General features: G+C 44.9%; 1 protein-coding gene across 1 annotated transcript in view; it reads left to right on the top strand.

The window, feature by feature from the left end:
- KDM4B (lysine (K)-specific demethylase 4B) overlaps positions 1-18,857 on the top strand; it is a 76,049-nt gene extending 57,192 nt beyond the window's left edge. Inside the window, exons 12-21 of the mRNA XM_008949832.1 lie at positions 2,381-2,559; positions 3,682-3,904; positions 6,527-6,603; positions 6,787-6,842; positions 7,312-7,420; positions 13,058-13,243; positions 13,701-13,865; positions 14,636-14,755; positions 16,703-16,795; positions 18,612-18,857. Coding sequence (XP_008948080.1) covers positions 2,381-2,559; positions 3,682-3,904; positions 6,527-6,603; positions 6,787-6,842; positions 7,312-7,420; positions 13,058-13,243; positions 13,701-13,865; positions 14,636-14,755; positions 16,703-16,795; positions 18,612-18,797 — 1,394 coding nt within the window. The 3' untranslated portion in view covers positions 18,798-18,857. The remainder of the gene's footprint in view (positions 1-2,380; positions 2,560-3,681; positions 3,905-6,526; positions 6,604-6,786; positions 6,843-7,311; positions 7,421-13,057; positions 13,244-13,700; positions 13,866-14,635; positions 14,756-16,702; positions 16,796-18,611) is intronic.
- The last annotated feature ends 7,794 nt before the right edge of the window (positions 18,858-26,651 follow it).

Raw genomic sequence — 26,651 nt, 5'->3', positions numbered from 1 at the left:
GAGTGAGCATGTAAATTAAGGGGATGCATATGCTACACTAAGATTGGGTTGAGACAAACCGTTAGTCTTTTTTACTTGTGCATAACTGCTTGAATGTAGGAGCCATCCTGAATGTTGTGTGTCACCTAGAATCCATCCTGGGATGAGTGAAGAAGGTGCTGATAACATACAACAGCCATTTCCTTTTTTCTCTCTCTGTCACTCTGGATTATGATGCTGGTTTCATTGATTTCACTGGTATCATAAATCCTTGCCTGCCTCCTGATGTGTGCCTTGACTAAAATCTGGAGAAATGTGTGGTTCAGTTTTGGGCTCGTGTCTTGAAATGCCATTAAAGGTGCTTGATTTCCTCAAAAGGTGAGAGTTGAACTCTGGTTTGACAGTAAGACATCTTGAAAGTATCAGTCTGCATCCCTGAGGCCATTGTCCTTGTGGAATTTTGCCTACACCTTACACAAGGTGTGGACACCTCCCCATGTGTCCTAACTGGAGTTAAGGCAGTAAAATAGATCTCTGTGAATCTGTTTTGTTGTGGAGGAGGCCATGGTATTAGCAATTACCATCAGCCTTTGGAAACCAAGAGACAAAACCACAGTAACAAAAGACAGTTTTTAGGAGGTAACCCTCATTTGAAGTGTGACAGATACACACAGGCAGCATTCTGTGAGATCAGGTTGAAGGAAGTTCTCATCCCCTCTGCTCTGCCCTAATGAGGCCACTTCTGGAGTGCTGGAATTGTGGCCAGTGCTGGGCTCCCCAGTTCCAGAGAGACAAGGAACCACTGGAGAGAGTCCAGTGGAGGGTACAGATATGCTGAGGGGCTGGAGCATCCCTGGGACCAGGACAGGCTGAGAGCCCTGGGGCTGTTCAGCTGGAGAAGCCTCAGAGGGGATCTGATCAGTGCTGAGCAAGAGCTAAAGGGCCCCCGGGGGGCAAGAGGCTGGGGCCAGACTCTGTCAGTGGTGCCCAGGGACAGGACAAGGGGCAACGGGCACCAACTGGAACCCAGGAGGTGCCACCTGAGCAGGAGGAGAAACTTCTTTGGGGTGAGGGTGCAGAGCCTGGAGCAGCTGCCCAGAGAGGCTGTGGAGGCTCCTGCTCTGGAGAGATCCCAAACCCTCCTGGCTGTGACCCTGGGCACCCTGCTGTGGGTGAGCTGCTGGAGCAGGGGCTTGGAGGAGATGATCCCCAGAGGTCCCTTCTGACCCCACCCTGCTGGGATTCTGGGATTCATTATCTAAAAAAAAATAAAGATTAATTAAACATAATTAAAATTTCCCACTTTATCTTGCAAATATGTATCAGATTAGTTGGAGGGAACATTTAAAATCTTGAGATGGCAACATAACCATTAGTGTTTTACTGCAAGTTCCTTTTATCCTTTCTGGTAACCCAAGAGTCTGAAAATCTTAAAAGCAGGGTAGAAGTGGAGAGGACACTTAGGCTTGTTGAGAGCAGAACATTAACTGCCTATTTCCAGTAATTAATGGTGAAGCAGTGAACAATTTGGTTCAATGTGCTGAGCTCTGGGGATAATGTTCCACTAAGATGTTTTTGAGTTCAGCCAAAGCTGTTCTTTTGGAAACTTTGCAGATTGACAGTGCAATGAGTACACTTAGTCTTGTGTGGAAAATTTCCTCAACACTTAGAGCAACTCAAAATTCCTTAGTAAGGAATGGTAAGAAACTTGGACCCCCAAACCAACACAAATGGATTCTGCCATGGTTCAGTCAGAAAATGCCAAGGGCCTTTTAAAGGTTTTGTGAAAACAAAGAATTAGCAAACTAATTAGCACAAGCAGTACCTATCAGGGCTCTGGCAGGAGAAGAGGTGGTGGTGAATGCAAATTGGAGGCTTAGTGGCCTGTGTTTGATGGAAGTAGCTGGGAAGCAGATGCAGAAAAGTAAAATGAAAACTTGAACCCAGGATATCTCATGGCCAAGATTTCTGTCTGCAGCCACGTGTGTGGGAGGAACTAGGGAGGGTTGGCACAAACTTGCTGCTGACTGGTGGGAACTGGGAGCTGGCCCAAGCCAAGGGATGTTTCCTTGCTCTTGCATTATCCATTTTGAGCTTGGCTTCATTAAAAGGCTGTTGTAGGTCTCCACAGCTAGGAAGTGCAGAGAGCTCTGAAGTCAGTAAATCTAGGCTCTCTTCCTCCTTCTTCCTCATGGCCAGATCCATTAGGTCATTGGTGTCTCTGCCTTGTCTCTCCTACCTGTCAAATAGAGATTATATCCATTTAAGGAGGTGTTTGAGGCACACAGATATGAGGAACAATGGGAGAGTTGAATGTTGAAACATCAGCTGTTTAACCCTACCTTGCTGCATTTCCCCTCTACTGACTATCCATTGTTTTGGTGTTTTTTTTCCCTTTTAGAAACATTTCCATTTTCTGGCGAGGAAGATATGAGTGACCCAGAAGCTTTGAAATCCTTACTTTCCTTCCAGTGGAAGAACAGACCACATAATTTCCCAGCTGAAAGAAAATTCAATGCAGCTGCTGCCCTGAGTGAGCCATACTGTGCTGTCTGTACCCTCTTCTACCCCTATAACCAGGTAATTCCTGACACTGCTCAGATGGAGGGACCAGTGGTGGGCACCAAGTGGTGGCTGCTGTGTCAATCAGAACCCAGAGCTTTAGGGTAAGGAGACTCACACGTCCAAGAAGCACGTTTGGATTTGGCAGAGGTGGATGGAGCTGGCTTTGTCCTCTTTCCTGCCTTCTCTGCCTTTCTCAGCTTTCATTTTGGAAATCACAGTTAAAGAGCTTTTGCACTGCAAACACTATTTCCTGCAGAGAAACGATGCCACGTTGGGCGTGTGATTGCTCTTGTGTGGATAGGGTCCTGGACTGCTGAATATATGCAAACAAGCAGTAAAATCAAAATTTACTGAGTAAGCACACATACCTCATTTTTTTTTGGAAGCTACTGATATGCTTTGGGATATGTTATGAGGAGAAAAGGCAGAATTTATCAGATGAATGAGTTATTTGCCCAGTTGTGTATTGATTTCTTCTTGTATGCTTACAGAGCCAACTCTGGCTTTGTGTGTCCATGAGGAATACGTGCCTTAGATGCATATAAAAATGTTGGAAGCTTTTTCTGAGCAAAGCAGGACCCACCTCCCCCTTCAATAAAATCTCTTGATTTATTGTACAGAGCAAAAATAAAATCTCTGTTCTGATTGCTGGATGCTGTACAATGGTTGTAAGGGAAACTGGGTACAGCTGGGCTGGTTTAATCCATTGGTTTTAACTCTGGTCTGCTACCAGAAACCTTGAAATGTCCTTCAGGAGAAATTCTGGCAGAAAGAGCAGGGAAGGATGCCAGAAGGATGGGAGAGGGGGAGGGAAGGTCTTGCTTTTATTAACTTTTTTTCCTTCCCCTTGGTGTTTTCACCTGCAATTTAAGAATTTAGATTTTTACAGGAGAAAAGCAGGGAAACGTTCTCATTATTTTAATGCTTTGAGCTTTTAAAATAAATTACAGATCTCAGTAGAGGCCTAGAGGAAGAGGAGGGGGTGCATGAGAAGGCAGGATTTAAAGTTCTTATTTGTGCTGCATGGTGTCAGGTGCTGGGTGAGCTGTTTTTTTTGCAAGGGGAGTGCTCTGACTTTGAGGTTGAAGCTGTGACCAGGGAAGAGGTGATGCCACATGAACCTGTTTTCTCTTGAAGTCCTTACAGATGGATAAAGAAGCTGTCCCAGTCTCTGTAGGGGAGACCACCTCTTTCATCCACCTTTCCAAGTGTGGACAAAAGACCAAACCTCTGATCCCGGAGATGTGCTTTACCTCAAGTGGAGAAAACACAGAGCCTCTTCCTTCAAATTCATACATTGGAGAGGATGGAACCAGTCCCTTGATATCCTGTGCCAAATGCTGCCTGCAGGTTCATGCTAGTGAGTGTTTCCTTCTTCACCAAAGTGTTTTGGGTGCTGACAAACTCCCGAGTTCCTTTTGTATTTTGCCTAAATTGGAATTCTTTCTGGCCATGCTTGCTCTACCTGTTGCTCCCAGTTCTTCCTTTTCTGATACTAATATGTCTATATTCAAGTCTGTCTTGGCAATCACTGATCTTAAAAATACTCACAAATAACTCCTTTTACCCTTTATTTCGTTGGCTGATTCTTCTGTCTCATACCAAAGATTCTTTCTTTGGTTATCTTTCACGTTTTGTAATAAAGCAGAAATCACAAAGCTCATCACACTCTTTTCACTGGCTCAAATATTGGTCTGCTGAGTAAGGCTGTATTGTTCTTGTGTGCATCAGAGATTATGGAGCAGTTTCTGAGATACTTTTTATTGGTGTCTGTGTTACTGTTTGTAGGAATGGCACTTGATTACAAAAAGAACATATGTCTGTTTGTTTCCCTGATAGTTAGGTCTAAAAGAAGATCTGATTAATCCTGGTAGAGTGTACCTTCACTGTGGATTGCACCACATCTAGTTAACATTTCCACTCGTCCTAGGAGATGGGACAAGTGACTGTTCAGCTGTTTGATCTTGACAGATGGGAAATCTTATTTGACTTGCATCAGCTGGAATTACTTTTGTTGTTCCAGTTTTATAGTCCTCAGGTCACCGTGCAGCTCAGCATGACTATCCTTGGTAGAGAACCAGAAAACAACTCTTATTTCTGTGCTGCATCCCTGGTTATGGTCACTTCTGGCTGATGAGAGCGTGTGATGCAGTGTGAGGATGAAGGTTGCTTTGTTACTTCATAAACTGTGGTCAAAACAGAGAGGCTGCATCTTGTACATCTGTGTGTCTGCAGTAGGTGGGTCTGTCAGAATGGTTTCAGTGGCCAGATTCTCCTTAGGGACAGAGGGATGTGGGCATGGTGGTGTTAATCTGCAGTCTTGAGCACAGTGCAAAGAAATTGAGCTTTCTATTTTGGCTGTGCTCTACCCTTGAGGACAGGACAGAAGTTAAATCTAGTCTGTTGTGGTCTCCAGTGTCTTGTTTCCTCATTGCTGTTTGTACTTCTAGACTGTGATACCCCTTTGACTTTGCTGCAGAGAATCCATTTGCTTTTATGATAGGGTTGCAGTGTTGAGGTGTATTTTGGGTCGTCTGGCAGCAAACTGTAAAACCAGTTGGCAGTCTACTTGTTACTGAGAAGTGCCCTCACCCAACTGTGCTGGGTAATGACAACAGCAAGGACGTAGAGAGGAAAGCTTTTGAGAAGGTGTCTGGGCTTTTAAGGTGTTGAAAAAAACCTCTAAAAAGAGCCTACTATTTTGTTCTGCTGGGATCATCCCCACAGGTCAGGCTGCTGTTGAGGAATTGTGACTGTTTCTCCTCCCAGATCTCACAGTCCAGCTCCCTGTGGTCACAAAGCAAGACATCAAGGCAGAAAATTCAGCCTGTTCTCCACCGTTTCGAGCCCCAGAAGTGTTTCAGTGAAGGCTGTTGGGTTCTCTTTCAGCTCAGTTCCAATGTTTTCAACAACACCACTGCTTGTTTTCTGGGACTGGGCTGAATCTGCTTTTCTTGATTTGTCATATGATGAAAAGAGACTTCAGATGTGGCAAACAGCTGGAGATCTATAGTATTGACTTTTTGTGACATCATGTTTATCTGGCCTAAGTGGGTGATTTTTATAAATCAGGTTATTGTGGCAATCTCAGTGCTTTCTGAATACCTTCTTTTAAGTTTAATTCACTAATTGGAGACTCTCCAGCTGAAATTCTATGTTTTGTTAGGATAGGTAAAGGCCGTGGGATGAACTTTGTGTTAGGGATGCTGGCCAACAATTTCTGGTCTGTTGAGTTTTCTGCTACAGGCTTTTCAGGATTCATGTAGATCCAATTTTTCAAACCTATTTGTATGTCTTGTCTCTGTTGTCATCAGTGGCAAACCTCAGTGCCTTGTACAGAATTTTAAGGGCTTTTCTGACCTTATTTCTTGTCTTTATAATGAGTACAATACAGCTTTACTCTGCTGGTGCTGCAGAGAAGGTATGTAGGAGGATTTGGTGCTGGTATATTAGAGTCGTTGATGCTCTGTAAAATCAGAGGTTTCTAACACTTCATATAACCAGAAGTTAGGTTAAACTTTATTTCAATATGTGACATAGATACATGTATTTCATTTCCTTTCAATATTAGTGAGTTTGTCCTTCCTCATAATACCACTTAGCAAAGAGGACTGCTTCAGTTGTGCTAAAATTCACTTGTCTGACTTCTTTTGATGCCTGTGTGCACCCCAGCAGTAGTAGAATCACTTCTGAGCCCAGTTCTTGCCTGAAGGATCAACATGCTGCTGTTGCAGTCCTTGCAAAAGAGGAAAATGTTGAGGGTTACCAATGTGGGAGTTCTTTATTTTTCATTTTTAGACTTACTGGTCCCATATTGTGCCCTCTTCCCAGCGATGAATTCCTGATGACTTTTTGTCCGAGCCTAGACAAAGAAATGTCATTACTCAAACACTATACCTGCTTTTAAAGATGCTCCTGGGTTGAAAAGTCAACTAGAGATAGGTTAGCAAAACTCTGAAGGCTGTAACCTTGTTTCTTTCAGGCTGCTATGGAATACGTCCAGACTTGGTGAATGAAGGTTGGTCTTGCTCACGGTGCTCCGCCAGCGCATGGGCAGCGGTAAGCACCCACCCTCCTGGGGCCAGGGGGAAACCTTCTGTGGGATTATGCAACAGAGATGGGTGGTGGGATGGTACAGCTTGACTTTCCATCCCAGATATGCTGTAGTTTTGGGGTTTTTTGAAAGATAGACAGTCTAGCAGAGCTTTCTGGTCCAGTTCTAAATGAGCTTTGTTCCTCCAGGAATGTTGCCTGTGTAATCTCAGGGGAGGAGCTCTTCAGATGACCACTGATGGGCGGTAAGTGATGGGTTTTACTGTTTGTTTTATTTCCTGATGCTGCAGCTAATCTTCTAGTGTTGTAAATTTGGTCTTGATGCTCATTGTAGCAGCTAGATTTGGTGTGATGGAGGTAACTGCTACTCGCTACTTGGCTTGAGTAACTGTGCTTACTTAAACTCTGCACCAGGTTTAGCAGAGGTAACGTGGCTGTGAACTCTTGTTGAATTTGGTGATTTCTCAGAGAAAAGTCTTCTCAGAACACTTAGTATCATGCAGGATCAGATGCACAGGAAGTTTGATCCAAATTGTTCCAGCGACATTTACTTTGCGCGGCCGTGATTAACAATCTGTTGGTAATGTTGCCAAGGCTGCCAGCCACCATCAATATGCTTTGATGCTGAGGGAGTCAGAGAAATGTTAACTGCCCTCTTGAGTACTTAGTTCATGTAATGGAAGACTCTGACTTGTCTCTTACCTTTTTTCCCAGGTGGGTCCATATAATCTGTGCTATTGCTGTTCCCGAGGCTCGTTTCCTCAACGTGATAGAGCGTCATCCTGTGGACATCACTGCTATTCCAGAGCAGAGATGGAAACTGGTAGGTGTCTTTTACCTGGAGAGAGTGTTTGTGAACAGGAGACCAAAAAAAACAAAAGGAAAAAAGGCTTTAACTAGACAGAAAAGCTTCACGTGGGATCGTGAAGTAGCTGAGATATGGGAGGTGATGTTCTCACTCTTGATTCCACCAGATGCTCCAGGAGGAAGCTGTAGCATTTGGATGTCTTCTCTGGTACTGCCTCAGTCTTTCACACACAAACAAGTTGTGATTCTTAGATCTCTTTACTCTCTGGCAGTGTGCTCACACCCTGGGCTGAGCCTTGGACACTTACTCAGCTCATAGTCAGGGCTAAATGACCTGAAAACTTAAATTACTTGAAGTCCAGCATGGCAGGAGTGTGAAGGGATGTGACAGCTAGAAGGAAGCTGACACGTTGCTGCTTGTTCACCTGTAATTTGATTCATCTTTCTTTACAATATTTCTCTTTATCAAGAAATCTCTTGATGAAATCAATAACATTTCTTTGTGACTGTGACCGTGGGAGTCTGCAAAGGATTTAATACAAGTCCAGCTACAACTTGTCACTTAGTTGTGTAGCCTCATCTGAGGGATTAGTAATGGATGATTCATTAGCTCAGAGCAATTAATCTTAATGTTAGTTAATGCCCCAGCACTATAGTGTGTTATTGCAAAATAAATTGTGCTTTTGCTGCTTTTTTTTTGGTACAGAAGTCAGCTGGGCGACAGTTGGGAGTGTGCTGAGGGGAAGGTGATGGAGCAGTGATGGATTTAACTGCAGCTCTTTAGTGCAGGCAGCCCAGCCAGGGTCTGGATGAGAGACTAGGAAGAGCCTCCTTCTGCTTCCAGAGTTATTTCTCTGTTGTGCAAATGGGTTTTGTACACAACTGTGAATGTAAAAAGCATTCATTATTCAGGTGGAGTGATGGAGCAGTGTGATGTGAGTGTGATAAATCTTGCAGCAGTGGTTCTTTATGGATCATCTGACATTTCCAGCATGCATCCTCTTCATTACCAGCACTTGTAACGATGAACTGAAAATCCTTTTACACAAGACTCGCTTGTATTGCTTAATGGAGCCTCTCAAGGAAACATGACTTAATTCTTTAACTCTTCTGTGGCTGCCTTGCAGTCCTACAGAGCCAGCTCTGTATTAATGTACCTAAAACTCTGAGGCTTCATTCTGCCCCAAAGCCTTGGCTGTGCCACCCAGAGCCACAAACCCACTGCTCATCTTTCTGGTTCATACCTGAATTAAAGCTTTATAGTTAGGAAGATTTTTTCAGTCTTGTGTCCCATTTGCACTTCACGTTTTCTTCTTGTCTCAGGAAACACAGAGAATTTTCCTGTGAAGTACCTTGACTTACACAGTTTAAAGAAGTGATTTACAGGCACCTGCTCCTTCTGTTGAAGGCAGCAAGAGCCTGGCTTGTAGCTCAGTTCTTGTCAAAGCCTGGCTTTAAGCAATTCACTTGGTTTGTTGGTGTTGTCACCACATACAGTGTGGCATTATGAAAGTCATTTACTGCAGGAAAGAGCAAATAAATTCTCTTCAGCTAAAACTGAAATAGTTATGAACTAGGTAATGATCTAAAAAAGTTAATTTGGATGGCAGAATGGAAAGGCAATGGTGCTTCTAGCAGCAGCACTGGTGTGGGGTGTGAAGTACAAAGGGAATTTAAACTGTGTGAGATGGTGGAAAAAAAACACTTGTGGAGAGTTTTGGATTCTTTATGGGCATTTGCAGGTACATGGGGAGTCAGTGGAGGAGCTGGGGGGGGTGTGGTTTGAAGGTGTGCAGCTGCATTTAGGGAGATAGGCTGAAGGTGCTGTTGGATCTGATGGCTTTGGCAGAGACTGAGTTGATGGAGTGCTAGATAAAACTGGAGAGATGGCCTTTGAAAAAGATGAAAAAGGAGAGAAGGGATGATGGGAAGGTTGAGGACGGTTGAAGTAAATGGATGAAGATAAGGAAAGAGGGGGTAGGTTTTATCTGTGGTTATATTTTAAATTTTAAGACTATGTTTGTACTAAGTTACTGTGAGAGGGCTGAGGAAACAAGGAGTTGCAGTGACCTGTTTGAAGCTGTCTCCTCTGCTTGGAGCATGCACCAGCTCTCCCCTTCCAGACACAGACTTTTCAGTCCCTTTGTGGGTATTGCATCATTTGAAAGAATGCAGTTTGCACACTTCCTGATTAATGGTGTTTTACTGGCCTGTGCACGTAAATTATTTATGACATGGAAATTTGGAATAATTAGCTGTCATTCCTCAGTGGAGTAAATGAATTGCAGTGTTCATCATGCAGCAGACAGCCCATTTCTTACTCTCAGCTCTGACCCGACTCTCCAGCGTGCATTTACTCTCAAGATTTTTCTCCTGTGCTTTAAAGCTCCTCTCTTCCTGCTACCTCCCTTCCCACAGGAAAATATCTTTAAATCTACTCGTGCTGCTTTCCCACAGCACTTGGCACTGGTGCTTCTCTCCAGCCCATCTCCCACACTTCCCAATCTTCTGCATTTTCACCCTTTCCACCAGCTTCTGCATTTCAGCCTCACTGTAGCTCACATTTTTCTTCACCCTTTGATCATATTTGCCCAGAATATTCCATTGTTTGCAGCCCTTTTGCCTGTCACAAGGAGTTTGTCTTGCCACTGAGGGGTCATTAGGTGAATGCTAATCCTTCTGGCTTGGGAGACTCCTCTTCACATCCATAAAGGCAGATTCCTGGTCCTGGAGGGTTAATGCTCCCTCGAGAGCCTGTATTGAGCACACTGTATATCAGCACTTGTCCCTGCTGGCTGGAGAATTGGATATTGACAGTTTAATAATGAGATCTCATTGCTATTGACTTGCTTTCAGTGCTGTGTTCCTGCTGTGCACCTTGCTGGGGTGCTTATCTGCCTTTTGAACATGGTTTACAGAGTGATAAAGGCATAGCTTATTAAAGACTGGAAAACACATTCAGGCAACACTGAGGCCCTGGCTTGGAATTTCCTGGGTTTTGTTAGTTCAAGTAAAAAGGCCAAATTAACCTTTGGGGTAAAAACTTGGTTTTTTGCTTGTGTTTGGAGTTGACTTGGGTTAATTCACAGGAGGTGAATGTGAGTTTTCTCATACTTGTGTGGGGCAGAGCCTGGTCAGGGAAGGGAGATGTTGCCCAGGAGTTGGGATGAACTTCTCTCCCTTTCTTTCACATGTTTTGCCTTCAAGGAGAAGAGAGAGATAACTCTTTGGAGAAGGAATGGTCATAATTATTTGGCTTGGTGATGAGGGAGCAGCAAGGCCCTGGCCTCTAGCTATGATCACACAAATAAAACGTGGAAATTTGGCAGTTCTGATTTTGCATTTCCTGGCTAGTTTACAACCCGAGACCGCTCGTCGTGTTTTGGAGGTGACGCCTTTAAGGCAGCTCAGCTCTAGAAGCAGAGTGAGTTTGTACTTCTGGGGCTTGTATTGTGTGATCTCAGGCAGTTTATGTTTCATTTCTGATCCCGTGGGATGCAGTAATTCATAGGGATCTGGACATTTAGGTCATGTGTTCTGTACCGCTGCATATTTTCAGCACTGCTTTAATGGGAGGTGGGGTAAATGAGAGGCCATGAAGAGTGAAAAAGGGGAAGAGAGACTCTGCTTAATGTCAGAGAGAAAAAGAACCTGTCCTTCACAGAACCAGAGTGTGTTTATGTTGAGTGGGTGGATTTGGAGGGAGGCAGAGGGTCAAACCTGGGGGCAGTGGCCAGTGTGACGTGCTTTGGAGACAGGCACTAAAAATTCGCTGCTTTCCTCTGGTCTTCCTTGTACTTGGAAAAATATTTCTTTGTACCTCTCAGGATTCCAGCTCTATGAGCCCTTCATGCTAATGAGTCAAATGCATGTTTATCTCATGGGTGTGATGTTAATTTTTCCCTGATTTGCCCTGTCCAGGCCTCAGCTAAAGGAGCTGCCACCCATCAGTGACAGACTCCCTAGACTGACAGTGTTCAAAGCCAAAGATGAAGTTTCCCAATAGCTCCCTGGAAACATTCTGCAAGTGTCCAACTTAGATTTCCTTAGACTGGGGTTCTCAAAATCTGGTTTTGTGTATTTCTGAGGAGCTGGAAACAAGCATTTGGTGCTGTTAGGGAAGAAGAAATGGCTCTTGTCTCCCAGTGAGAGCCAACACTCCCTGCCAGCTCTGCAGTGCCATGAGGCTCATCCTGTTTAGCTGTGAAAAAATGCAGATTTCTTTTTAAAGTAGTCACACGTTTTAAGTTGATTACCTGTCCCCTCAAAGTGCTGTCTGATTAGATTAGTCTAATAAGTGGATCTGCTTTGTAGAAAATGGGTTTAAAAATGACAGGAAGATTTCATACCTTTTTTCCCCCCACCCCCCTGTAATTCTGATGTTTGGTACAATGTTTTTAGTTCTTTGGTTTGCAGAAGAGGGGCTGAGTTAACTACAGCAGCTAATCTGCCACGGGTACCAGGGAAACATTTACAGCTGATAAGTTTATGTGTGTCAAACAAACAGGCAATGGTTTTGTTCCATTATATAAAATGATGTTCTATTAGCTCTAATAGGTATCATGTGCTGTTAAATAGAATGGGAAAAATTATTACACAGTTACTCTGTGTTTTGTGCTTTCAAAAAAAATGAAAATATGATTTTCTAGCAGTGGATGTGTGAAGATCCAGCTGCTGCTTGAGTTCACACAGGTACTTGTAGCATCCTGGCCACTAGTGTGGCCAACAGGACCAGGGCAGGGATTGTCCCCCTGGACCTGGCACTAGAGAGGCCCCACCTTGAATCCTGGGGTCAGTTTTGGGCCCCTCACTCCAAGAAGGACCTTGAGGGGCTGGAGCGTGGCCAGAGCAGGGCAGTGAAGCTGGGGAAGGGTCTAGAGCCCGAGTGTGGGGAGGAGCAGCTGAGGGAGCTGGGGGTGCTGAGCCGGGAGCAAAGGAGGCTCAGGGGAGACCTTCTGGCTCTGCACAGCTCCTGACAGGCGGGTGTTGGTCTCTTCTCCCAAGGAAAAAGTGACAGGACAAGAGGAAGCTACATCAGGGAAGGTTTAGGCTGGTCATGAAGGAAAATGTATTTCCCAAAAAGGGCTTGTCCAGGCCTGTCCAAGGCTGCCCCATCTCTGGAGGGGTTTCCAAGCCATGGAGATGTGATGCTGAGGGATGTGGGTCAGTGGGGACCTGGCAGTGCTGGGGAATGGTCAGACTCAATATATCTTAAAGGTCTCTTCCAACCAGAATGATTCAGTGATTTTGTATATGTAAGAAGGATGAGTATTGAGTTGTAGCAGCTCTCCAAGAACACTGATGTGTGTTTTGCCCTCTGTTCTTGGAGCCCTCCAGTGAACACAGTCTCAAACTGGTCCTAAATCTACTTCACTGTCCAGCATGGTTCTGGAGGGCTGAGGTACTGGCAGATGTCATGTTCAAGGGAGTGATACATTGAGCTCTGCTCTGGCTTCTTGGCTGATGAGTGATTCCAGGCAAGTGTGTGGAAGCAGTTGTGGAAGTATTGGACTTGACCTCTCAGCAGCAAAAATCACCAGTTTTGGCTGTGGCTTCTGGGCCCCAGACACTAACATGGACTTGTCCACCCTGTCAGGTCACAGGGTGCCTTAAAGCCACCCTCAGGTGCCCACTGGCCTCTGCTTCCTTTCAGAAATGTGTCTACTGCCGGAAGCGGATGAAGAAGGTGTCTGGTGCCTGCATCCAGTGCTCGTATGAGCACTGCTCCACCTCCTTCCACGTCACCTGCGCCCGCGCCGCCGGCGTGCCCATGGAGCCAGACGACTGGCCCTACGTGGTGTCCATCACCTGCTTCAAACACAAAGCAGCTAACCAGAATGTATGTCCCTTGGGTTGGGTTGGGTTGGGTTGGGTTGAGTTGGGTTGGGTTGGATTGGGTTGAGTTGGGTTGGGTTGAGTTGAGTTGGGTTGAGTTGGGTGGGGTTGGATTGGGTTGAGTTGGGTTGGGTTGAGTTGAGTTGGGTTGAGTTGGGTGGGGTTGGATTGGGTTGAGTTGGGTTGGGTTGAGTTGAGTTGGGTTGAGTTGGGTGGGGTTGGATTGGGTTGAGTTGGGTTGGGTTGAGTTGAGTTGGGTTGAGTTGGGTGGGGTTGGATTGGGTTGAGTTGGGTTGGGTTGAGTTGAGTTGGGTTGAGTTGGGTTGGGTTGAATTGAGTTGCCTTGGATTGGGTTGGGTTGGATTGGTTTTGGGCTGGTTTTTGGTTGGTTTCTCCACACCTGTATTTCTGATACAGCTGCTATGACTTGACTTTTCAAGTTATTCCCTTTCCTAACACAGATTCCTTTTCGTCGTGAGGTGACCCTTGGACAGACTGTGATCACAAAGAACAGGAATGGACTCTACTACAGATGTAAAGTGATTGGAATGACAACACAGACTTTCTATGAAGTAAACTTTGATGATGGTTCCTACAGTGACAACGTTTACCCAGAAAGCATTATTGTAAGCAGCTCTCTGTGGAGACTATTCCTGTTATAGATGAGTACAAAGTGCATCCCTCTGCATTCCTTTTCTAGGCACTTTGGGGTGGAACAACAAGAAACTTAGAAATAATATAAAACTAAAAAGTGAAGTTGCTGCTTGCATAGAAAATCTCATCCTGCTCTTCTTTATTCCTGTGGTTTATACATTATCTCATTTCATTTTGGTTGTTCCTTTCCCAAATGTGACTTTGCTCTATGCAGATGACTTAACAGAAAGCAGTGTTTGTTTTAAGTTGCATCCTGTTTGTTTTGTGGTTGAATAATCTTATTTTTCAACTGACAAGTGTGATTCATGGGGGAAGCAGATTGTCTGTAAGCACTTTCAAGTTCCAGATAGGGAATTTTCTTAATAGAGGTGATGTCTAGAAGAGGCTGACTTGTCAGCTCATGCATTTGCCTCTTGATTGTGCCATTGATTCACTGTGAAGCAGAGCAGGTCTCCCTGCTTGGTTTTGTTGATGTGGGAGATCTGATCTTTTGGGATTTGTAGCAAGAAATTCCCTTGAGCTGGGTACTGTCACCAGAAGGAGGTGCCAGTGTTTATCTCTGGTCTCTCACTGGTTAAGGGTTTTGTTTGAGATGACTGCAGCTGATCACCAGTGCAGAAACTTTCTCATAATGACAGTGTTATGCAGCAACTCCCTTGAGCAGTGGTTTTAACACCTCTTTACATAGTTCTTGAGCTTTGTGGGTGCCAGCTGCCTGACCTCTTCCACTCTTTGTCCTCAGAGCAGAGACTGCATCCAGATGGGCCCCCCTCCGGAGGGCGAGCTGGTTCAACTGCAGTGGACAGATGGAATCATCTATAAGGCCAAGTTTATTGCAGCCCAGATCAGTCACATTTACCAGGTGAGGGTGGAAGAGAACCCACATGCTTCGTGCCAAGTGTCTGATTCTTGCTTTGATCTGTTCTGCGTGAGGGATTTTGGTTTGTGGAAGTTTGTAGCAGTCAATAAAGGAAGATTTAACTTGGTTCTCAGTGTTAGTAAAGGAAGATTTAGCCTGGCACACCCTGCCAGTGTTTCAGCACAGGAGGTTTTATAAAATAGACTATATTCATTTGATTAAATCCTTTTTAAATGATACCAAGAAGTTGAAAATGATAATGATTTGAAAAGTCTACTCTGTGCCCATCCTTCAGCAAAATAAAGGCCAAAATTTGCAACTAATAATTATTTTTAAAGAGAGTTAATGCCTTTGGACAAAAGGCAGAAGAAGTCCCATATCTTGCATTTGTTTGAAATGTGGTTCTGGTTTTTATCCTTTCCACACAGAGTGTTTGATATCATTGTGCAGAGAGCACAATAATCCTCCTTGTCAGTTAACAGGTTTCTTTGCTGTGTATAATGGATGTTAACTGCTTCAGAGAAGATGTGATCTGAGGTGACCCTGGTTATGAAGAAGTACAATATATAGTTCCATAAAGATCTATTGTTATGCAAGCTTCCCAGTTTAATCACAGCAGAGGAAATTGTCATTGATTTCTCCAAGGTGCAATAATTTGAAATAGGCTGTTCCACAGACAGTGCCAGGTGACAGAAAAATATGTATGAGGGGCCTGATTTTCAAGTTATGCAGTTGCCTATAAGTAAAGCTCTTCTCCATGGGGAAAGCAGCCTGGATAGCTTTCCACTTTGGTTCCTGAGGTGGATACTTTTGCAGTCTCCTGGTGTGTTTCTTTTGTCTGGTTTGGGACAGGATTCCATTTCAGAACACAGAAACAGTTCTGTTCTGAAATCAGTGTGTCCAGAAGGCAGCAGGGATTAGCTTTTACATTTTAAACTTCTTTTGCAGCAGCTTCCCTTTCACATCTCTGTTTTGTGTGCTGAGATTAGATGTGTATGTGTTTGAAAAATGGAGTCCAAGTGACTGCCTTGTAGCTTGCTCTAAGATGTGCTCATGATGGGGTCTAACCCTTATCAGTTATTTGGAGCTTGTCTAGCTGGTGAGCACAGGAGGAAAGGTTCAGAGCCCAGATGCTTTCCCCCTGCTGAATTTGTCCAATCTGAACCTGACCTCCCACATCAAACTGTGGTGTACATCCTCCTGCACTACCCAAAAAAGCACAATGAGTCTTGAGCAAAGGAAATGAGAAGCTCCTGAAAACTTCTAATAGTTTTAACATTTTTATCTGCACGTTTCTATGAATAAACATTCCTCTAACATCTGATGCATAATTCATTATATAATCAGTGCTCAGCAGAAAAGGTTTGATGTGAGGAGTTACCACCATTTTTTGTACCTGGCTGACTCTTTCTGCTTGTTAAAATACAAATGTACTTTAGTAGCTGCAGTTGTCTCCTTGTGATGCGTGAAAATGCTTTGTTTGAGATGAAAGAAATTCCTATTACCATATTGGCCTGAATACAGGGCTGCCTTTTATTATACTTGAATAGCTTCTTTTAATTTTTTTAGGGGGATATTGGAATCAAAAATCAGTAGAAATCTGTACTGCTCTGCCTGGGAGGGGGGAGCAGGGGTGCTGCTCCAGCTGTAGCGTAGACATTGTAGGATCCACAGGAGCTCTGAATGAAACCACGTGGGCCAGATAAGGCCAGGGCTGCATGAAATCAGCACTTTTGGGTTCTGCATCCTTGACACAACTTGGGGTTGCTTGTCCTACAGCAGTCCTGGAAACATGCAGTGCCAGGAACATCCATGGGAGCCAACCCCTGATGGGTAATACCCCTTAGTATTCCCAGAAAGGGACATATGTGGCATAGTCTGGGAATGGGCTGTGCAAGAAGTGTCAGCACAGACACCAAGGTCTTACTTCACCTTCTGCCTACTCTGCAGGTCGAGTTTGAAGATGGTTCTCAGCTCATGGTAAAGCGTGGTGATATTTATACCTTGGAGGAGGAACTTCCCAAGAGAGTCAAGTCTCGCCTGGTGGGTATCAGAGCAACAGAACCAGCTCAGGTTGTTTTAGCATATTGTTTAGACATGAGGTGAATGCAGCCCCCAGTTCCTGTGGCTGGAAAAGCACTTGTCATTCACAGAACACATGGAGCAGAAGAAATCTTTGCTCTGAATGCTCAAGAAGCATTTCAATGATTTCCCCTTTCACATGTTCCAGTCTTATTTCTGTGTCATCTGGTTAAAAGATGGTGTTTGTATCATTTTACACATTCTTTATGTTGAGCTTAGTTCTGTGGGTTGCTGTCCTGGCTGAACACTGCCTTTCAATGAAGTGAGGTGAAGTGGGCTACAGCCAAGTGGTTTCTGGAGAACTGCTTAGCAACATGGGACCAAACTCCCATTTCTCACCAACAGGAGATTGAGAACGTAGCTCTTGCCTTTAAAGCTCTTAATCTAAAAGATCAGGGCATCTGTAACTGCATACAAGGGAATTATTGAGCCTAGAAAATATGAGGGATTTATTTAATAGCTTTTTTGGTTCCAGACTTGCTGGCTGTTTTCAAACCTGGTGCTTTAACCTTTAAAGCCACTTCATTTAAACAAATGATGAGATTTGTTTCTGTGCAGATGGCAAATACAGAGTTTTCTTCTTCATTCTCAATGTCCTGTCAGCTACTGCACAGAGTTAACCTCTGATAAGTTTCTGGGCTTCTTTTATGAGACAAAAAGAGGATGGTCCAACCTTCCCTTAAGAGAATACAAATTGCTGTGCCAGGTTAACCCAGTGGTTCACTGACCCTGGGAACTGGTGGCCACCAGGAGAAGTGTGAGCTGCACGTTGTCAGGGATGGCCTGGAGATGGGCACTCCTCTGGAAGAGCTGATGACAAGTTGGAGGAAACTTTTCTTTATGCTTACGCACAAAATTGTCAAGGATTTTACCCAAAACCCACTTGTAAAATGCTCTCTGTAGTGGAGCTTTGGGTGGATTCCTCATCTTGTTTGAGGTTATCTCAGTAAGACCTCATGGCATAAATTTTGGAGGTTAATAGTAATTTACCTTGTTATCCTCAAAAGACTTCTGGTGGCAAAGAAGCACCTTAGAATTAATTCCTAAGATGTGCACAACGTTCCAGTTTATCTAAGCTCATCTAATAATAAAGACAACATTGGAGCCCTGAAATGCAGCATTTGGAAAGACCCTTATTCCCTGCAGTGGAAGCATCAGATTTTATAACAGTCCTGGAGAGTGGAATGCAGGCTGGAAGGTGAATAGAAAGTTTTGAGTCTGGTTGAAAGCTGAGACTTTTCTCCTGTCCTTGCTGCTCCCAGAAGTGTTGGGCTGTGCTCTGTGGCCGTGCTGCTCACTGTGCTTTAACATAGCACAGCAGAACAAAGGAGCCAGGCACTGGGAGATAAGAATTTCTACCAAGAAATGCATCTTATTTGAGGGTGTAGGAGCAGGATGAGCAGAGGCAGTGGTTTGGACACCAATCCCCAGGTGTTTCTCTGGGTCTTTCCTTTCTAAAGCCATTGGGGATGCCCTGGTGCCTTCTCCTAGGAATGAACAACCTGAAGAGGCAGAGCAGGAGTAAACAGAGTCAGCAAGGCAGGAACTGAAGGGAAGGACATTCTGAAACAGAAAAAGGGCAACTCGAGGGCTCCTGCTCCCAGTTGGCCTTCAGAAACCCAGAGTTCTTCGTCCCAGCCGTGCGCGTGGCGTGTTCAGAGCTCACTTTTCCAGCAGACACACTCTGGAGCAGTTGTTCCCTTGCTGGTCCCTCTCCACGGGTCACACCACGCCTGTTTCCCTGCCTCTAACACTTGTGCTTTCGTGTCTCCTGCAGTCCCTCAGCACTGGGGCCCCTCAGGAAGATGTTTTTTTGGGAGATGAAGCGAGACCAGCCAAGCGTCCCCGGCTGGGGAATTCCAGGAACCCCAAAGAATACGGACAGAGCCCAGATTATTTGGCCTTTATGGAGAGCCTCTTGCAGACACAGTACCAGCCTGGAGCTCGGAGCAACATGTTTTAACCAGGAGGAATTTAAAAATATTAAATTAACTCTTTTCAAGCCTACGGGGGAAAAAAAGAAAAAAAAATTAAAACCCTTGAAACTTTGGACTCGTGCAATAGCCTGCTGTGAATTTTTCATCTGCTCTTGGTTTGGACTGCAAGGAAATCCCATCTGGCTGCACGCTACCTCTCCTTTGCCAGATGTTGCTGACCAATAGAGTAGGGAGCTTGAAAAACCTTCAGACAGCATTTCACACAGAGACTTTGGAAGAGTTTGTTACTAATAGAGCTTTGTGACTGGCTCCTTCTTCTTTTTTTTTTTTTTGAGGCTTGGAAAGGGTTAAAATTTACCAGAATGACTTTTTAAAAATATGTCAAACTCTTTTGTCTTTAAAGGTGCTATTACATTGACTACTGAAGCAGCCTTTGGAATTGTGTTTTCTGTACATAGACGTCACCTTTGTGAAGTTTTCTATAAATGAGCATTATAAAAAAAAAAAAAAAAAGGAAAAAAAAAAAGGAAAAAAAAAAAAGGAAAACAAATGAAAAAATGGGAAAAGAAAAATTTCCACAAGACATTTTTCTAGAATATGGCTTTAAAACAGAAACTAAACAAAATCCTCCCCCCTCTCATCCCCAGGTGAAACGTGACTAAATATTACAGCGGGGGGAGAGCGAGCAAGAGCAGATGTCCTGGGAAGTTCTGGGTTCTTTTTTGTAAGAAACACTATCTTCTTTGTAAGCTGGGGGAGATGGGGAAAGAAATGTTTCCTAGCTGGGATGTTTCTTACCATTAGTTCTCTTAAAGACACGTGGTAGATGTGTGCATTGCTGCCCTGGCACCAGCAACGGTCTTAGGGAAGAACTGGCCAGATTTTTGGTCCTCCTTGTCATCTTCCTCCCCCACCCTTAACCATCACAGTTGCTTTCTAGTTACAAACCAGCATGGCTTTCAGTTCCAACCTGCCACTCTGTTTCAGCCAGCCTTCTGTTCCTGCTTCTTGTGCTAGTCCCTTTATGAGCCATCCCCCCTCCCCACTGCAGGCTGGAGCATCAGGGGCTTGCTCTGCCTCTTTGGTAGGCATGTTTCCCATAGGGACCTTTTATTTCTTTGTCTCCTTTTATTTTATTTTATTTTTATTTTTATTTTTCAGTTGTGCTCCTTACAGTTGTGAGAATCATTCCATGACAGAAGCCTGGGAGGTGTTTGTATGTTTTTTTTTTTTTTTCCTTTTATCCTATTAAAGAAGAAATTCCCCAAACATCTTTGATTGTTGTGACATCCTTTACTTAAGTAAAGACTGAGCCTTTGAGATACTCCTGGGGAAGAGGAACGTGAGCCCTCTGCTTGATTGGACTCAGTTCACTGAGAATCAAACGGGCATTAAAGGCAAAAACAAATCCTAAAGTATTGAGTGGGCAGCTCCCACTTGAACACTTGAAAACCACCTCTGGTCCAAGAGCTGTTACAGAGCAGTGTTTTGTAAAAGAGCCTGATCCCACCCCCTGCTGAAGTCACTGGAAAGTCTTCCACCCTCTTTGGAGGGCCTCCATCCTTCCAGAGGGAGAGGAAAAGGCAACCCCAGTACAGAGCTGGAAAGGGGACGTGGCTTCCCCAGTGGGGCTGAAGGGGGGCAAGGGTGCAGAATGCTGCCCAGCAATCTTTTCTACTTCATTCCCTGGAAGTACTGGACAGAAAGAGTCAATATTCTGGTTTTTGGTTGTTTTTTTTTTTTCCTAAGCCCCTTTGCAAGGTGGTTGTTGTTCTGCAGAGAGGTTTTTAAGCAACGCTCTAGCTGGATCTTTAAGGGAATAAGTGGGAAGGATTTGTGGGTTAGCAGATGGTAGATTAGCATCTTAAGAGACTCGATGGGTATTAAACTGTCCTAGTGAAAGAGTGGAGATAGAATAAAGCTTTTTTTTGTTTGTTTTTTAATTATTATTTTGGGGTTTGTTCTCCCTGGAGAGAATTGGAGTTCCCTTTATTCCTTCCTGCCTCTGCCACGGGTCCTTTCCGTTGCGTGTGAGTGTTTGTTTCTAAGACATTTGAAAAACTTTTTTTTTTTAAAAAAAAAATTCCTTGAGTTTTTAACGTTTTCAATAGATGTCTCCAAGAATCAAACCAAACTGAGACTAATAAAAGTTTTTAACATTGGCAAGGTTCTTAAAAGCCTCCCTTGTTCCTCCCACGTAGCCGTCTCCCGTCGGTTAAGATGTGGTTTAGTAGAAAACTTGCTTGTATTAAACAATAAAAACGTTGCCAGGCCACAAGAGGAAATATTTTAAACAATTGAAAGAGAATTTAACCAGCAGAGGAGTTTTTTTTTTTTGAAGGTGGGAGGGGAAGGGTGGGATTGGGATGAGTGGTTGTGAGCCGTGGGGAATTTCCTCTGCATGTTGAAGTCCTGACTGAAATAGCACCATGACTGTATTCATATGTAGTAACTTTAAAAAAAAAAATACTATTTATATTGTAAAAACAAAAGTGTGTTTCCTCACCCCCTCTTCCCATGCTGACTTCTGTTGAAACGTGAACCTGGATCTGTAGAGTGCCCTTCCTTGTCACAAGGCTTCTCCCTTTTTCTTTTGGTTTAGTTTTAAATCCCTCTTTCTGGGTGGGGAATGACTTGTGCAGAGCAGAACGACCACGTCGATGGCCTCTGGGCATCAGCAAAGGAAACAGGAGATGCACATTCCTACCCCCCTTCTTCCAGTGAAATATATTTGTAAGTGTCTGATTAGGTGCTATAAAAATAATGATTTTTTTTTTCCCCCTCCTCCCCCTAGCTTTAAGGATGTGATGTATTTTTTGCATATTTTTTTTTAATTTCTCTGCCTCTAGGTTCATAATGAATTAAAGGCTGTTGAGCACTTCCAAATTACACTTTTTGGGGGGTTTGAAGTCTCTTCATTTCTAAGTTTAAAGTCTCTTGTACTGCAGAAGGTGGCTCCCAGATCTGCTGGGTAAAGCTGATGGGTAAAACTGAGCCAGGAGAAGCTGAGGCTGGTGAAGAAGAACATGGTCTTTTCCTTCCTCTCTGCTACCCAGGCTGGAGCAGAGGGCTTTCATTGCATCCTCTCCCCAAAATTAATACCCAAGCTTGAGGTGCATTCTTGTCCAGGGTCCAGTATGAGCTCGAGGTGGCTCGTCCATGAGACCCACAGCTGCTAAACAGCCAGAGGTGGTTCTAAAATCCTTTATCTTTTAAATCACTGGTTTGGTGCTTCCTTTTTGGCCTCCTTGCCTTGCAGTGGCCTTTCTTTCTAGCCCTTGGAGGTCATGCTGACATTGAACCTCCTAAAGTATCATCTTCCTCAGCCTTCATTTAAACACCTTCATTTCCCATCCTGAGCCCTGGTAGTTTTCTGCAAATTCCTCTCTAATTGTTGCCCTCTGAGGCTAATGCTGCAGGTTATGTGGAAGGAAAGAAATCTCCAGCTTTATCTTTTGCAGCTTAGTCGTTTTTCTTGAGAAAACCTTGAGGAATCCAAGGAGTGGGAGGAAGCTGCTGCGTTGGCATTGACACCCCCACGGAGCCTCCCTTTGAATTGAGGTCTGCTGGGTTGTGGTAATAAGAACTAACATCATTGAAATGATGCCCTAAAAAGCTGTCCCTGCTTCCAAGGAAGTGCCTGGATCAGTGAGCAAAGGCCAGGATCAGACCTTGCTGTCTCCATCACGGCCTCACTGGCTGGAATGGACATTTCCACACAGCCCCCACCACCTTGCCCTGGGTTTCTGGTGCTCACCAAGCTCACTCCACTGAGGCACAGATGGTGCAGGGTTGTAGGAGTTCTGGTGTGCCCAGGAGTCCTCATGGGGACACAGGACACTACAGCTGTGGAGTGAGGAGCTTTGCTTCCTACCCTTGCCAAATTCCATGCTGGATGAAGGAGTGTGGATGAGCACAACTCAGCTGCCTCTAAGCTCCACATCTCCCTTGCCCTGGAGGAAATGGATTTGTGCCTGTTAAACCATGAGCTGAGCTGCATCTCTTCCTAAAGCACGTTTTGTTTCCTCCTTTGGCTTTTCCACACTCTCCATTTGTCGTTTGGCTTTCCCACCCTCTCCTTTGGTGGCAGCTCCAGCCTCTGGAGGTCCTGCTGGTTTGTCCACCAGCCCCACACAGCCTGTTGGTGCCCTGGTACCTGCTGTGCAGCTCCCTCCTGCCTGGCACTTGCCTCAGGTCCTGCTTTGCTTAGGACCTGGCCATTAATGGAGCTGGGTTGTTGGGCAGGGATGAGGAGCCCGTGTTTGATGCTTTGTCTTGCCCCAAGGACTGCAGCTGCTTCTTGCTGCTGTGCTGAAGTCCAGCTCACTGGGGCTGGCCAGCAGCAAGGAGCCTTCACCCGAGCAGATGTTGTGGAACCTGTGGCCCAGGAGCTGATAAACCTCCCTGGGTCACTGTCACCAACTGTCACGTGCACAATAAAGTCATTTTGTGATAATTGCTGGCAGCAGTGAGAAGATGGGGATCACCAGGCTGCTTCTTCCTGCTCCAGGGCCAGCAGAGACTTCTGCCACATGCCTGGAGAGTGGAACAGTGGATGGATGTTCATTAACTCCTTGTCTGGTTGGAGAAGGATCTTTGGCTTGGTAAAAAGAAATGGAAAGAGAACTTATTTCTTTTCTCTTTCTAAAGGACACAATTATTTAGCAAACTAAAACCAGCAGCTCTGATCAGGGTGAGGTTGTTCAGTGGTGAGGCTGAATGAACAGCCCCAACTTCCACAACAAAGCTTGCTTAGATGTCACCCACTTTGTCCTTTGCTGTGTCTCTTGCTCTGGACAACTTCTTGTGTTAAGATCTGTTCCTACTGAAACAACTCTTGCAAATGTGTCTCAGCAGGTCTCCAGCACACAGTTCACACCTGGCACCTTGTGGCTTTCCCATTCACAGCCTCTTCTTCTGGCCTCCACCTTCACTGTGTAGCTGGGAGGACATCCTGGGTCTCCAGGCAATCCCTCCCTCTTTGGTGTGCTTGCTTCTTTCCTTTTTGCTTTACTTCTGTGCCTGTTCAGCTTAGGGAAAGAGAAGATGATGGAAAAACCTTGTCACATGCTGTAGACATCTGTGCTTTGGCCAGTTTTGCAGAACTTCTATTTCTTGAGGTTATTCTGTGGGGATTTGTCTCCGTTCCTTTTCCCTCGCTGTTCATATTAGTTCTTCATCAGTAGTTCTCCTTCAGCTTGAACAAATTGCACCAGTTTAATAAAACTACTCATTAAACAGGTGCAATTCCCTTCTGGAAGGGTGCCCATGTTTTGGTTGGAGTGGTTTACTCAGGGAGATTTAGCTTCAGGTACTTGGGAGCTGTTCTAAACTAAACTTTGCTTTGAATCCAGGTTTGTTATTTTACTTCCCTAGCAATTTGGAGCTGAAGCAGTGGAGTTCCTCAGGAGGACATGTCTTCTGTGGTGCTGGGCAGCAGTCACTGGGGCATCAGGGGAAGGTGGTGATAGATCAGCACACTGCGGTTCCACCTGCTCTAGTGGGAGGTGTCCCCACCCATGGCAGGGGGTTGGATGAGATGATCTTTAAGGTCCCTTCCAACCCAAACCATTCTGTTGGACCCTTCCAACCCAAATTATTCCATTCTCTCTCTGGCTTGAGTTTCTTCATAGCATAAGGTGAAGGGTTCCCTGCAGCAGGTTCCTTTGTGAGTACAAGTCCTTGTTACTTTTCTTGTTTGGGCTTCTCTTCCCTGCCCTATATCTACCTAAAGGTGACCTAATAAACTTATTTTGCACCATAATTAAATGATTGAACCATAATTAAATGATTGCCTAGTCCTGACCAGGCTGGGAAGGGTGCAGGTTTGTAGAAGAGCATTTTCAGGCACACATTTGTACTTGGATGGATTAACTCAAGGAGCAGCACCCACTGCATGGGACCTGCTGGCTGCCAGCACCATCCCTCTCACCAGGTAGGTGTGAGGACAGCTCCATACAACTATTTCCACACTCTCCCCTTGCCTGACCCATGCCATTAGTTTCATGTTTCTTGGGTCTGAAGGAGAATTTGTCCCTTTATCTCATTACAGGTGAATGAGGAGACCCTGCAGATGAGTTTAACCCCATGAAATTTAAACAGTGTCTGCTTCAGAGTACCCCATAGAGGTGCTGCCTCCTCCTTGAGCTTGCCAACAGGGAATAAAGATGGAACAAATTCCTCCAGGCTCCAGCAGAAACACTCCAAAAGAGTTTTGTGAGTTCCTGATCTCCAGCCCCACATTCCCATCGTGTCTCTTGCTCCTCATCCCAGGAACAACTGCACTGGCACACAAAAAAAAACCCAACAAAACCAAACCCAACTTTGGCAAAACCCCAAGACTCGAATGAGTTGGAGATGTTGAGCTGGAATTATTTGGCAGCTTTGAGAGCAGAAAAAGATAACAACTTGGTTTACTTGCACACCAATAGATAATTACTGGGAGTTATTTATTCTGCATTAGAGCAGCAAAACAATGACATTTTTTGTTTCCAAGAGGGGAAACGTAAAGGTCACTGTGCAAACACAGTTTGGAATTACACAGCGACCACAGCTCAGCCACTTTTCCTGTGGAATAAATAAGAATTTGGCTGTCTTTCAGCACAGTTGACTTTGGCTTCCCTCTCTGCCCCAGCCTTGCCAGTTCAGATGCCTGCTGCTAATATCCCCCAGCAAATGAGCTCGTAGCCAAGCTGTCTCTGAAGCAGGAGTGATGCCCTCCCCTGCACCCCAGAGCATGGCTTAAAAATAAAGAGATGGACAGATCCAGTGCTCATCTGCTTCCTTGGACAGAGCCATCTCTGGAAAACACAGCCAGTGTCCTTTGATTAGGAGTGGATGGTCAGTTAGCCACGATACAAGCCATTTAGAATAGCAGGGATTCATCTGCCTGGCTAAAAGGATCAGATCTGAGCTGGTTGTAGGTACAGAAGGATCACTGGATGATTTTCTAAGCTATGAGATGGGGAGGAGAAATTTAAGTCTGATTTCCTCCTGTCTCCACTTTGAGCTGAGGTTTCTTTCTTTTTGTTATCTTAATACCTTGGAGCCACTTGAGGATATCCAGGCTGAAGGAGTGGGGCATCTGATTAACCTGGGATTCAGCTCTAACATGGAATTAACACTGCAATCCAGTAGCTCTGTGTCCTGTGTCCTGTGCTGGCTGCTTAGGGTGTGTCAGCATGTGGTGAAAACTCTGCCCCAGTGAGGTCTGTGAGGTCCCCACTGCTCAGGGACCATCCTGCTTTACAGGGACAATTTGTCATAGCAGATTTTACTACAGCTGCTCATTAAACACTGATATTTCTCTTATTTCTGGGATAGTCTCAAATCAAGGTCTTTTTTGCCCAAATTAATGTCTCTTCAGTGTTTTTCAGTAGTAAGGGATGTCCTGGTTTGTGTTTTCTGGCTTGGATGGAGTTGTTCCTGCCCAGACCTGTGTGGTTCAGGTGACAAGTTCTTCTAGGAGCTGGGGAGGGCCAGCAGCACGTTGACTTAGTGCAGTGGCCACACTGAAGTTCCCTTCCTGACACTTGCCTGGGGATCCCCTAATGACTCTGATAATGCTGGGAAGGGAACCCCACCAACGAGCCTCCCAACCCCCTGTGCTTTATTCTTGTAGGTGGCTCCCTTGGCTTTGGGCATCATTTTAGGGTTTTAAATGATTTAGTCTTAAAGCACCACAACCAACCTTCACGTTGAGTTACAGCTCTGCAACAGTCATTGCAATATTTCATTCTCAGCAGGTGACTGACTGCAGAGAGGGGAAACAAACCACCCAAATCCATCCCCTCTGGCCCAAGGGCCTTTCCTTGTGCACCTCCCATCACAGCCTGGGCTCTCGGGGCTGCTCCTGGCCCTAGACCTGAGTATTCTGAACC

This window comes from Merops nubicus, unplaced genomic scaffold, assembly GCF_000691845.1.
Source record: "Merops nubicus isolate BGI_N331 unplaced genomic scaffold, ASM69184v1 scaffold5851, whole genome shotgun sequence".
NCBI classification, from domain to species: domain Eukaryota; kingdom Metazoa; phylum Chordata; class Aves; order Coraciiformes; family Meropidae; genus Merops; species Merops nubicus.
The sequence above is the reverse complement of the archived record's forward strand: the minus strand, read 5'-3'. Positions and strand labels throughout refer to the sequence as shown.